Source organism: Planococcus citri, chromosome 1 (genome assembly GCF_950023065.1).
Source record: "Planococcus citri chromosome 1, ihPlaCitr1.1, whole genome shotgun sequence".
NCBI lineage: Eukaryota > Metazoa > Arthropoda > Insecta > Hemiptera > Pseudococcidae > Planococcus > Planococcus citri.
The window spans coordinates 82,643,280-82,656,185 of record NC_088677.1 but is presented as its reverse complement, the minus strand read 5'-3'; the positions used below and the strand labels follow the sequence as shown (position 1 = coordinate 82,656,185).

Genomic DNA, 12,906 nt, shown 5'->3' with positions numbered 1-12,906 from the left:
TCCCACGTACTTAAGCACTTTACCTAAAAACATCGGATGTACTTTCATATAAGTAAAGTACCAGAGAATCGAACTATTGATTGGATTCTCCAGTACTTCCCTTATTGATGAAAGATTTACGTTCCCACTAATAGAAATATGATAAGTACCCCTGTCTAGCCAGTGAAGGCACAGTGTCCCCTTACAATTCATTTTTTAGGTTTCTGTTTTTGTTTAAAACAGCGGTGAAATTTTTTCAATATGTTTCATCCGAGTATGAAGCCAACTAGTATTTGAAATTCTTCAGCAATTTTATTTTACCTAAAACAAAGTCCTGATGAGTTAGGTACCAGATTCGAGAATCATGTTTCAGATTATATAGAGATAGCTGAATTTTTCAGAAAGTTTTTGGAAAAGGCGACCTATCGACAATTTGAGATGAAAAATGGCATGTACCTACTGCTTCGTTAACTTTTAAGTTCGAGGTTTGGCATTTTTTTCATCATGGTTGCAAAGTCTGTGAGAAACATTCAAATTGATAAAATGTTGATGCAACGATATCCAAACGAACAAAGCGAAACTCGGAGATTTTTCCAGTTAATTATGAATTATCTACATGGTAACGTCATGTGTGCGGTATTCATCAGCAGTCAGCACCACAATATCACTAAAACGATGCACTGAAACGTAAAGCAGTGATTTATAAGATTGATTCATACAGAAATACCCAGTTGAACACAATTTGCCCATATATGGTCGTCTCAAAATCTACATTCTGTTTTTCTGAATAAATTATTTATCTATAGCATGAAAATTGAAGCGAGAATAATCATCGACAGAAAAACCTGAAAAAATGACGACTCGTTATCATTTTTTTGATCATGCAGCAGTTATCAACATTGAAACTGATGACAACTGCACTGCACTGCACTGAAAATCCTTAGTCATCATCCTGTTTTCTACACAAATATCAAGTATTCCTCTAAAAATTATAATTCAGGAAAAATGAAAAATGACGAAGACACGGGCATGTTCTCTCTCTAAAAAAAAAAAACTTGGATATAAATTAAAACGATCACTCGAACTCTTTCCATTGCATTTTTCGTAACCTATTTCGCGAAGCCGCATGTGTTTAATTTCAACGTTACTTGGGTATTTATTTTTGATTAATTTTACAACAAATCGTGATTCATTGTTCGCTATTTTACTGGTTCAGAAAACTAAAAACTGGCACCTATTTTTATACTGACTCTTTGATCGACGACGTATTTATTACAAGATTATTTGCCAGAGGTAAGCAATTTGCAACTATTACTTCTTGATGTCCATTTCATGAAATTTCATTATGAAAGATAATCAATGATGCGGCACTAATCCACATTTTCTGAAGGTTAAATACCTGCTTAGGTATCTATCCACCTCTCATACTCCTACGCACACCCACACATACATGTGGATAACAAAACAAAAGTTGGACGATTTCGACCAGGTTAGGTTAGGTTAGGTTGTGAAGGCCATCATCTCGAGTTGAAAATCAATCAGAAAAAATTGTAGCTCCGGAGCTGCTCCTGGAGAGGAGCTGTAAGCTATCAAAAAAGAGGCATTTTTGAAAAATAGTTTTTTTCACTCTTCCTCCTTACCTTACCCAACTTGTTTTGTCATCGGAAAATTGTCCAGTTTCAGATGGAAGTACATTTGGGATTCTGCGTGGACCGAGGCCATTTCCCGCCAAAATCCAGGATTTACCAATTTTTCAAAAAAAAAAAAAATAGCAATAAAACTTGTCAAATTACTCGTACTTAATTAATTAAATTTTTAAAAACTGAAATCACCCCAAGTGCAATTTTTCATGCTGAATTAACACATCAAAAATTGTTAGGCTAAGTTTTCTCGTATTCCCGATGTAAAAATTCCAATGATTACAAGAAAGTACAATATTAAAACTATCTACCAATAAATTGCGTAAACTCACTTATTTTCATAAACACTCCACATCCAAAAAAAAAAAATTGTTACAATAACTTTTTGGATAAACTCTCTGAGAAAGAACTGATGATAACTATAATTAATTAGAGACGATTAAATTAAGAATCGTTTACTTGTCATTAAAGTTTCCACTGGATCGATGAAATCCAATTTGATCAACATATTTTATTACCCAGGTCATACTGTTTTGATGAAAAAACAAAGCTGTTGAACGATTCTCGGCCATTTTCTCGCATCTGAATTCCCGAACGGACGTTTTCCGAATAGACTTACTTACCTATAGGTATCTGTTGTCCACCGCTTTTACCTTTGATTCGCGCTCAAGCTAATTTGAATTCAAATGCACAAATTTTTAATAATTTTCAAGAAAGAAAAATCAACTAGGAAAGTTTGACAAAAACTTGACCGAATCAATATAAAAATTCAAATTTTTCGAATACCTAAACGCATTGGTTTTTTAAATATAAAAATATTCAACATTTTTGTTTCCAACTCTCCCTTCCAAAACTTTCTCGAATAATCTTTGGGCAATTGGTTGAAAAAAATACTGAAGAGCCAAAGAGGAGCACGAGATCTTTGATAAATGGAGGGGGGCAGACGGGAAAAGTTAGGAAAATTTCAGTTTCAAACCTTCTCCTTACCAGCGACACATCGCTTTGTTACGCCTCTGCGAGATGGAATTTCATACGACGACGCGACGATGGTTGTTAAAAAGTGAAACACGGTTGTTCGAAAATTCCAAGTTCCTAGCTATTTTTCTTCCCGAGTTACAGATACTTTAACCACATTGCCTAACTCATGAATTTTTAAACCGATTTTCAAAATGCTTATTGCCTCTGAATTATGAAATTTTTATTAATTTTTCAAAACTCTTGCGGTGAGCATAGCTATGGTCATCGCATATCTCTCGTCGTCGTCGTCATCGTCCTCGTATCCTCGCGCCGTTGCCGCGGCTCCTGCTCGCATTCCTTCATCCTCGATCCGTTTCTCCTCCTATGCTCGCGTCGCCGCAGTTGACGCTCTTGCACTTGTCCATCCTGCAACTGCAACGATGCTCGCGTCGCCACCTACGCCGCTGCTCGCTCTCTAACCAGTTTCCCGTTATTCTCATCGATCTTCTCCTGCCTTTACGCGCCTCGCCTTTCCCCGCTTCTTGTCGTCGTCCTCACTTCCTTCTGGCATCGATCCTCGCCTATACAGACGACACATAATTTAGTTCTTCTATGTATACGGCTATATTTCTTTTTTCTTTTTTTTTTCAGGATCTCGCGATTTTTAAATTTCTCCAGAATTTCTGCTACGTGCACACACCAACAAATACATCATTATAACTCCAGCCTCGCCTCGGCTATCTTTATTTCGCGCTCGCGTCGATAATTACGAATGCCCACGTTACGCTCAGGCATATCTATGATTGCGGAACCATACAACCCCGCAACCTCATTACCGCCAAATTATGATATTTTGAATAAATTTTCGAAGTTCACGATGCCTCCAAATTACAAACTTTTAAAATAATTTCCAAAATAGGTACGTATTACCTACGATTCATACCTGTACCTACGTCAACAACTGACTCGGGAGGTTCAGAGCAGGGTGTAAAGTGTAAAATCAATTTCAGTCTTCCAGGTCACTTTGCAAAAATTAAGCTTCTTTCTAACTCATCCAACCTAAATTTGAGGAGTCGGCCTGCAAAGTGACCTAACTGCAAAAAAATGATTTTTGAGATAGCAACACTATGTAATAGTTTAGGACATGCCCTACAAAAGGAATATATCACCTTCATCCAGTTTCACTCGTAACACCCCTTCCCCCTCCCTTGAAAATGATAAAATTAAAAGCATGGCCTGCAAAGTGACCTTATTTTTACTATTTTCCGAAAATGTGTTTCATAGGGTACTGTTTGTTGAAATCAAAATTAATTTTAACCCCTTCTGAAGAAATTCAAAAATTTTGGAGACATCGAAAATCGCACTGGAGGCTCCAGAGTGATTCGAAATGGTAAAATCGTAAGTTGAGAATAAGCCACAACTCCGGTTTTAGCTACCCAGCTTCCTGTACATAAAAAAATCTTGAATAAATGAATAAATCTTTGCTTTCATAAAGAATAACATACGCAATGAAAAACCGGAGAAAATTGCGTACATATCACTAAAAAACCAAAAAAAAAAACGTATGTGCGGCCTGCAAAGTGACCTAACTGCAGCATTTTTCATTTTTATTGCACCCTGTAGCGGACACGCAGGCCGACTCCTCACTTGTATTTTCAAAAATTCCCTGAAAAACGAAAAATGAATTTCAGCACCTGAAATTTTGAGGGTCTTCTTTCGATTTTTCTTTATTTGACTCAAAACTGTTTCTGTCGGTTGGGGTACTTCTCTTGTTGAGCGTAAAAAAAAAATGCGAAAAATAACCGACAAAACTTCATTACGGCAAAATTTCTCAACCCAACTTCATGTTTTCATCTGCAATATCTGCATCCGTAAATTTGGCGTTGCAAATCAACAGACCTAATGTTTTGGAGAAAATTCTGAATTTCCAAAATGAGTATAATCACTCAAATTCGATGTTGCTTTCAAATATCACAATCTGATTGTTTAGTCCCACCATCTCATGAAAATTCTCCTTTATTGGTTGAACTACATACAACTCCTCTCAGACGTTGAAGGGTTGAATATAACACAACATCGATCAAATGATCATAGTAAACAATTATTTTAAACCATTAATTCAACAGCAAATCTGTATTCCATATCTCATCTATTATTGCAGATACTTCAGATACCAATGCCTTCGTAATTCGGATACAAATAATACCAAGTTGGGCGAGCTGCAGCAATAACGAAACTGTAAATACTTATTCGCCGTTGGGAATTAACTCGCTATGTATCTTCTCAAATTCTTCTTCGTAATATTTGCATACACCGTTACACTCCTTATAACCGCGGATCACTCGAATGGGCAATGGGACGATGAAATCTCGAGTGAGTTTCCAGAAGATATACGTAACAACGTCTTTACTCATCTGGCCGTGGATGAACAAGGGAGATGGGTATACATAGATGCGGTAGACTATCTTTATCAATTATCATCGGATCTGAAATTGCAAATTAAACACCCTACACCGCAACCCGAGTTTTCCAAATGTACTATCAGCTATTACGACTGTTCAAAAGAAGCAAGGCGAAAGTATATGAATGAGAACCAAGTACTGGTATTGGATCACCTAAATCAGCAACTTTTATCATGCAGTAGTTACTTCCCTGGTTTATGTCACGCCCACGATACCGAAAATATTTCCAAAATGCTGGCGACCGGGTCCGAACCTGAAGTGCTGACTCAGGGTTATCAGCCGATGGTAGCTTTCATAGCTCCCACATTATCACCAAACTCGTCAACACCAGCGTCCGTACTACATGTTGCCTTTCTTATTCGCAGTAAGGAGCCAGCAGAGTTCACATTAATAACAACCGTCAGAAATACCCAACAAGACCATTTTTTGTCAAATCTTGGAGGAAATTCTATTTTTTATAATGGCTTCACGATGGCCATTTATGGCTTCACCTATGGAAGTTCGGGCTATTTTTTGGTTCGAGGATATAACAACGCAATCAAGATAGATCATGAAAATGGAAACTATTCGTATAGTAAATTCGTTTTAACTTGCGACGATTACTTTCAAAAATCTAATTTTTCAACTGCAGAACATGTGTCCGCGAATAAAGTGCTCGAAAAAGCGTACATCCACGAGAATAGGCAAGAATTAAATTCCGAATTGAAAACAGGTGAGAAAGTATTATTCACACTTTTCGGAATGTACGTGAGTGGGGATGACTATAATGCAAAACGCACAAAAGGTTATGTAGTATGCATGCATGGTATTAATAAGGTACATTCCGATAAATATGAAGTTCTGGATGGAGATCTCATATATTCATACCAATGCCCTAGCATAAGCCCCACAGGAATTGCAGTCACCTCAGTTAATAACCACACAATCTTGTTTCTTGGTACCAGTGATGGTCGTCTACAGAAGATATCAATAAGAGGATTTCATTCGCCCGATGTTCATACTGCAAATCTTTATGCAGATATTACCATTGACCAAAGATCTGCGATAAATTCTGATATGCTGTTTGATCCTGAAAAAAACTACTTGTATGTAATGACTGAAAACAAACTCGCCAAAGTCAAAGTTCATAATTGTAACAAATATAATACATCAGGCTCGTGTTTACGTGCAAAAGATCCTTATTGTGGATGGTGTTTTCATAGCGATAGATGTTGCTTGAAATCAGAATGTAATGACAAACAAAATAGTACCGAATGGATCTCCATGCCGGTTGAATTTATTGATTGTGGTGAATACAAATTGTGCTCGCAATGTTTAAATTCTTACTTATGCTACTGGAATGTAAATGATAAGACTTGCACAAGTAGACAGATTTGGAACGATAGTTCTCAGAGGTGTGATGGCGGCTGTTCAACAGGGAAAATGTATTCTTTTTTGTTGGGCGAATGTCCACAGTTCAGCATCATAAATGAGACTTCAACGCACATGTACATACACGCTGATGCAGAAAAGAAAAAAATAATCACAGTGAAGTACACAATCCCCGTAAATTCAACCAATGAAACATTTACATGTAAATTTGACACAGACGGCAACGAGACCTTGAAGCAGTTGCAACCGTCACACATACGAAATGTCAGTTTCCCTTCTGAACATCTTTCCGATGGAATTATCGAATGTAATGAGACGATATTTACATACGATGCTCAAACAGCCAACTTAACTGTTAACTTGTCTGTTTTATGGAATGGCTCAATATATCTTGAAAACATCGCCAATCAACAAATTATCTTATATAAATGCGCCAACATGAGCGGTCAGTGCGAAACGTGTCTGGATAAAAACTACAAATGCATATTCAATTCGGAAACTGGAGAATGCAAATACGACAGCTCGGATGTAGCATCTGACCTGAACAATCATTGGTGGAATGACACAGAAAAGTGTCCAAACTTTGCAAGCACTCGAAAAACTCATTGGTTGATGGAAAACATCCAATTGATCATTATCATAATAGTAGTGATAGCACTTACTGTGGTAGTTGCAGTATTCGTCATTTTTTATAAAAAATTTAAGAAAAGATCGCAAAAAATGCAACGGCAAATTAATAAAATGGGTATGGAAATAATATCTATGTCACAATGGGTAAAACGAGTAGTGATCGAGAATGACATCGCACTGGATGAGAATGAATCAGACATGTTGGTAAGTACCTACTTAATTTAAGACTTCAGTAATGTTTTTATTTACCTATTGGTTTTTACAAGTAGACAAATATGTGTCGCTTTTTTTGCTAGAGATTACCAAACGTCAGTATCCAATACACGTCTATTCCAAGATTCGCTGAAGATTCAACTGTACCAAAAGACGAGTACGAATTACCTCCCGATGCTAAGTGGGAAATTCCTCGAAAAAACATCGTTCTAGGAAAATGTCTAGGAGAAGGACAGTTCGGAGAAGTTGTCGAAGGAAAGGTTTTAGGCTTGTTACAGCAGAATGTCGTCACAACAGTCGCAGTAAAAATGTTGAAAAGTATATTTCATCTAATTAGTTTTGACAAATCATAAGTACTCGCGTGATACTTAAGCTAACGATAAAGAATAGAAGGTTTAAAAAAAACTCATTTGACAGATAGCCACACTGACGCGGATATGGTAAATTTAGTCATGGAAATGGAACTGATGAAACTCATTGGGGGACATGAAAATGTACTAAAACTACTCGGATGTTGTACACTCGATGGACCTTTGTTTCTCATCACTGAATACTCCTCTCATGGAAATTTACTCGATTTCCTCCGGAAAAATCATCCCTCCACCGGAGCCCAAAAGGTTACACAAAATCAGTTGTCCGAAGAAATACTAATGATATTCGCTCTACAAATAGCAAAAGGCATGGAGTACTTGGCTTCCATTAAAGTAAGTCTTCGTCCGGGACAAAACTAACAAGGGAACCTCTTGAGGTATCCGCTTCCGATTTGAACGGGACCGCGATTTTTGGAAAGAGCATGTTCTAAAACCCCCAAATCCAAATTTTCAGCTGCCCAAGTTCATTTTTCGATTTTTGGCGAATTTTTTAAAATCCAATTTTGACTTTTGGTGATTCATGTTTTTTTTTTGAAAAGCACGTACTTGATCAGTAAAAATGTTCAAAACAAGTCCCAAAACTGATATTAACCCCCGCAAATCCAAATTTCGCCATTTCCAGCCATTCTGGAGCCTCCAGCGCGATTTTTCAATTTCTCCAGAATCTTCAATTTGCTCCAGAAGGCGTGAATATGAAGTTGGGCAGCTAAAAATCGAGATTCGACCTGTTTAACGAATTTATCCACATTTGAGCCAGTTCTGGAGTGGACACCTCAAGAGTGGTTTTTTGACCAGCTTTTTTACAAAATAAAAATATTCAAAAATCAAAAATTTCCCGTTTGCGAGAAAATTTTTGAAATTTGCGCGAATCGCAGTATTTCATCATGAACTAACCCCACGAGGGCGAATTTCACCATTTCCCGCGATTCTGGAGGCTCCAGCGCAATTTTTAAATTTCTCCAGAATTTTCAATTTGCTCCAGAACAGCTAAAAATCGAGTTGTGTGTTATACTCGAACTGTTTAACGAATTTATTCAAATTTGAGCCGATTGTGAAGGGGACACCTCAAGAGTGGGGTTTTGATCAGCTTTTTTCATAATAAAAATATCCAAAAATTAAAGGGAGGCCCAAGAAAGGCTGGAAATGGCGAAATTCGCTCTCGTGTGGTTAATTAATGTCAAAATACAGCGACTCGCGCAGATTTCAAAATTTTTTTCACAAACGGATATTTTTATTTTGAAAAAATGCTGGTCAAAAAACCACTCTTGAGGTGTCACTTCCGAAATCGGTTCAAATGTACCTAGGTAAACTCATTAAACAGGTCGAATATAATACACAACTCGGTTTTTAGCAGCCCCACTGCATATTCACGCCTTCTGGAGCAAATTGAAAATTCTGGAGAAATTTAAAAATCGCACTGGAGGCTCCAGAATGGCTGGAAATGGCGGAACTCAGCCTCAGAGGGTTTGTTGTGTTCGAAATACAGCGATTCGCGCAAATTTCGAAAATTTCCTCGCAAACGGTAAAATTTTGATTTTTTTGGATTTCTTATAATGAAAAAATCTGGTCAAAACCCCACTCTTGAGGTGTCCCCTCCAGAATCGGCTCAAATGTAAATAAATTAGTTGAACAGTTCGAGTATAACACACAAGTCGATTTTTAGCTCCCCAACTTCATATTCACGCCTTCTGGAGCAAATTAAAAATTCTGGAGAAATTGAAAAATCGCACTGGAGGCTCCAGAATGGCTGGAAATGGCGAAATTTGGATTTGAGGGGTTAATATCCGTTTTAGGACTTATTTTGAACATTTTTACTGATCAAGTACGTACTTTTTTTAAAAAAAGCATAAATCACCAAAAGTCAATTTTGGATTTTCAAAAATTCGCCAAAAATCTAAAAATGAACTTGGGCAGCTGAAAATTTGGATTTGGTGGTTTTAGAACATGCTCTTTGCAAAAATCGCGGTCCCGTTCAAATCGGAGGCGGACACCTCAAGAGGTTCCCTTGTAAGGAGGGGAAGGGTGATCAAATTTTCAAAAAGTCGACAAATTTTGACAAAAAATTTTCGGACTTGATAAATAAAAAAGCTATTTTGCCGATTTTTTTGGCACTTTCAAAAATTCCAAATGTGAAAAAACTGATTTCTTGTTTTAAAAAAAAAATACCCAATAATTTACCTTTTCAATTATAAATTTTTGAAAACCAAGGCTCTCACTTCGCTCAGGCTTGTTAGTTTTTATTATTCAACATCAAACTTTCTAAAAATCTTTTCTAAAAAACCATCGTTCAAATTCTAAAATTTTGAAACCAACAAAATCAGACTTCCCAAAAAACAAGATAAAGCTCTTTCACGTTTCAAAATACAAAGTTCCTTACGGCCTGTTTGCCTTTTTTTTAAAAACTCGGATTTCCTAAAAAATCAACATTCAAATTTTAAAATTTGAACCCGAATCCACGTTTTCACTGCTTTTATTGCCTGGTATATGCGCCAAACCAAGAGCCACGGTCATTTAAAGTGCCTTTAAGGTACATATTGAAATAATTCGAATTTTTTCAGTTTGTTCACCGAGACCTTGCAGCTCGAAATATTCTAGTATTTGACAACTATGTCATGAAAATAGCTGATTTTGGATTAGCCAGAGACATTCGACAAATGTACTACTACAGATTAAAAACTGGTGGTCAACTTCCAGTCAAATGGATGGCACCAGAAGCCTTAAAAGACAGACGCCACACATCAAAATCTGACGTGTAAGTTGAATACTTTAAATAAGTACCAAACAATCATCAATAACACTAGGCAACGGCATATTTGTGTTCGGGTTGAAAATGGGCTTAATCGATAGTTTAGACCCTAAAACAAAAAACAGAGTGGGGATTTTCAATTTGAGTTGTTTTTGTAGTCAGGAGAGATGATCAAAGTTGCAAAAATGGCCGTTTTTGCCCTATTTCACGAGTTTGTGGAGACATCAGTATTATGTTTAAAAAAAAACCAAGGTCGTATTCGGATTCTACGCACTTTTTTAAGTAAACAATTTCACCGGATTTTTGATTTTCGAAGTTTCAAGCGCATACGGAAGATTTTTGTTTGTAACGTATTTTAAAACTTGGAGCGAGAGACTCGCCCGCGCGAACACAGTTCCGAGCCACGATTACGTGGTGGAGTAACGCCAGCGTCGCGCGCTCCGAGTTTTAAAATATGTTACAAACAAAAATCTTCCGTATGCGCTTGAAACTTCGAAAATCAAAAATCCGGTGAAATTGTTTACTTAAAAAAGTGCGTAGAATCCGAATATGACCTTGGTTTTTTTTGAAACATAAAACTGATGTCTCCACAAACTTGTGAAATAGGGCAAAAACGGCCATTTTTGCAACTTTGATCATCTCCCCTGACTACAAAAACAACTCAAATTGAAAAATCCCACTCTGTTTTTTGTTTTAGGGTCTAAACTATCGATTAAGCCCATTTTCAACCCGAACACAAAAAAAAGGTCAAAAATTGTTGCCCAGTGTAATTGTAGTTTTACTGTTTTAAATTCATGATTGTAACCTACAAATTGATCAACACGTGAAGGTGGTCATACGGGGTACTACTTTGGGAGATAATGACGTTGGGTGATGATCCTTATCCTTTATACAACGATGCGGAAAAATTAATGGACGACATCGAATCAGGGTATCGCTTAAAGAAGCCCACCAATTGTTCGATTAACACGTATGAATTGCCTAGTATTTCCATCCAAAGGATGTTTGATAATTACACATAATACGTATCACGTTTGTTGGACAGGTACAGTCTAATGAGCAAATGCTGGAATTATCTGCCCGAAGACCGACCAGAATTTACAAACATCATTGAAGACTTGGATGACATACTGATGAATTGTGACAAAGTAAGCGAAAGTTTTTCACAATTTTGTGGTGTACCCATTTTGCCATGATTTACTAATTCAAAAATATAGACCGGTTATCTCATAAAATTCAATATACTTACATATGTATCTACAGGCAATTAAACAACCTGATGTTAATGACTCAAAACTTACAACAGAATCCGATGACACAGAAAATGAAACCGACGATGAATTGGTAGTTCGTCTTGAATGATTCTGTAGTAGGTAGTAGCCTTATATTTTTGTTATTAAACTACAAATTAAGTATGTATTTATAAGGCTGTAATTAAAGTACCTGGCCACTCTTGTAAAGTTCTACCTGTTTTAAGGTACCTACATACTATACATACCATGATTGTGGTAAATAGAATAGAAAATAACTTTTTCTGCAACATGGAATGTGCTCCAAACAAGATGGAGGTACCAAATTAAAGATTAATATTTAAAAAAATGTTTAGTACATACTCGTACGAAAGTTTAATGCTTAGATTACTTTGGGTAACTGAATCTTATGCTTTTTTCTATTTATTTATAATGATTTAGTCCACCGTAAGTACATAATATTCTGGTGTATGAATAAGTAATAAATATTTTCTCAATTCTTATTCACTGTTCTATTTTATGCACCTGATTGTCAGATTCAACTTATTGAAATTGACGTAGAATAAGTTGCAAAAGTTATAAGAAGACCAAAAGCTCTCGACGAGTACTTCCTCCAAAAAATATAGCGAGAGGCCAATTGTGATTGTAATGGCCCAAATTTGGGAGAAAATGTCCTAAAATTAACAAAAAAAATTATCGAAAGTTTGTTTCATTTTAAAAAGCATTTCAACTCGAATCCAAAAATTGAACCGATTTGGTCCACATAGGGCTCTAGATTTGGCCCAAAAACCAAATTTTCCAAATTCTTGGACTCTTTGTCAAAATAAAACACTTTCGTACAAGGATTCTACTTTCTTTAAATTTCTATTTTTGGACCATTTCGGCTAGGCTCGGTCGCATGGTAATTTTTTTAAAAATCAATGAGAATATCATCGAAAATTCTAAAGATTATGACCCGAGTTTGGCGTAAATTGTTAAAATTAATCGACGAAAAAAAATGTTTTCATTGAGATATACATAAAAATATTCGAATTCCTCGCAAAATTTCAACACATTTGGATAGGTCTCGTGAATTTTTTTTCACTTCTGAAATCGCCATGACACGATGTTTGAAATTGCTCATATAACATTTTCGTAGAAATACCCGTAGGTATTTACATTTTTCGCAAAATTTTAACCAGTTTTGACAAGTCTCGCGAGAACTTTTTTTAAAATTCTGAAAATTATAAACTGATTTTGAGCTCAACATTCTTCAAAAACGCTCATCGTCTATAAGATATACGTATT

At 36.3% G+C, this 12,906-nt stretch overlaps 2 protein-coding genes across 3 annotated transcripts in view; one reads left to right on the top strand and one right to left on the bottom strand.

Moving 5' to 3' along the window:
• The window catches only part of LOC135837996 (uncharacterized), a 110,280-nt gene that overhangs the window by 45,831 nt on the left and 51,543 nt on the right, over nt 1-12,906 (bottom strand). The window lies entirely within an intron of this gene.
• Nucleotides 1,075-12,122, top strand: LOC135837957 (uncharacterized). 2 transcript variants are annotated; one of them, XM_065353415.1, is made up of 8 exons: nt 1,075-1,272; nt 4,738-7,243; nt 7,336-7,570; nt 7,670-7,956; nt 10,182-10,375; nt 11,199-11,339; nt 11,415-11,517; nt 11,633-12,122. In XM_065353415.1, the coding sequence occupies exons 2-8, from the start codon at nt 4,850-4,852 to the stop codon at nt 11,729-11,731; spliced, it is 3,453 nt and encodes a 1,150-aa protein (XP_065209487.1). In that variant the 5' UTR covers nt 1,075-1,272; nt 4,738-4,849; the 3' UTR covers nt 11,732-12,122. The 2 variants fall into 2 exon arrangements, with proteins under 2 accessions (XP_065209487.1, XP_065209477.1); XM_065353405.1 differs by having other exon boundaries at nt 3,228-7,243.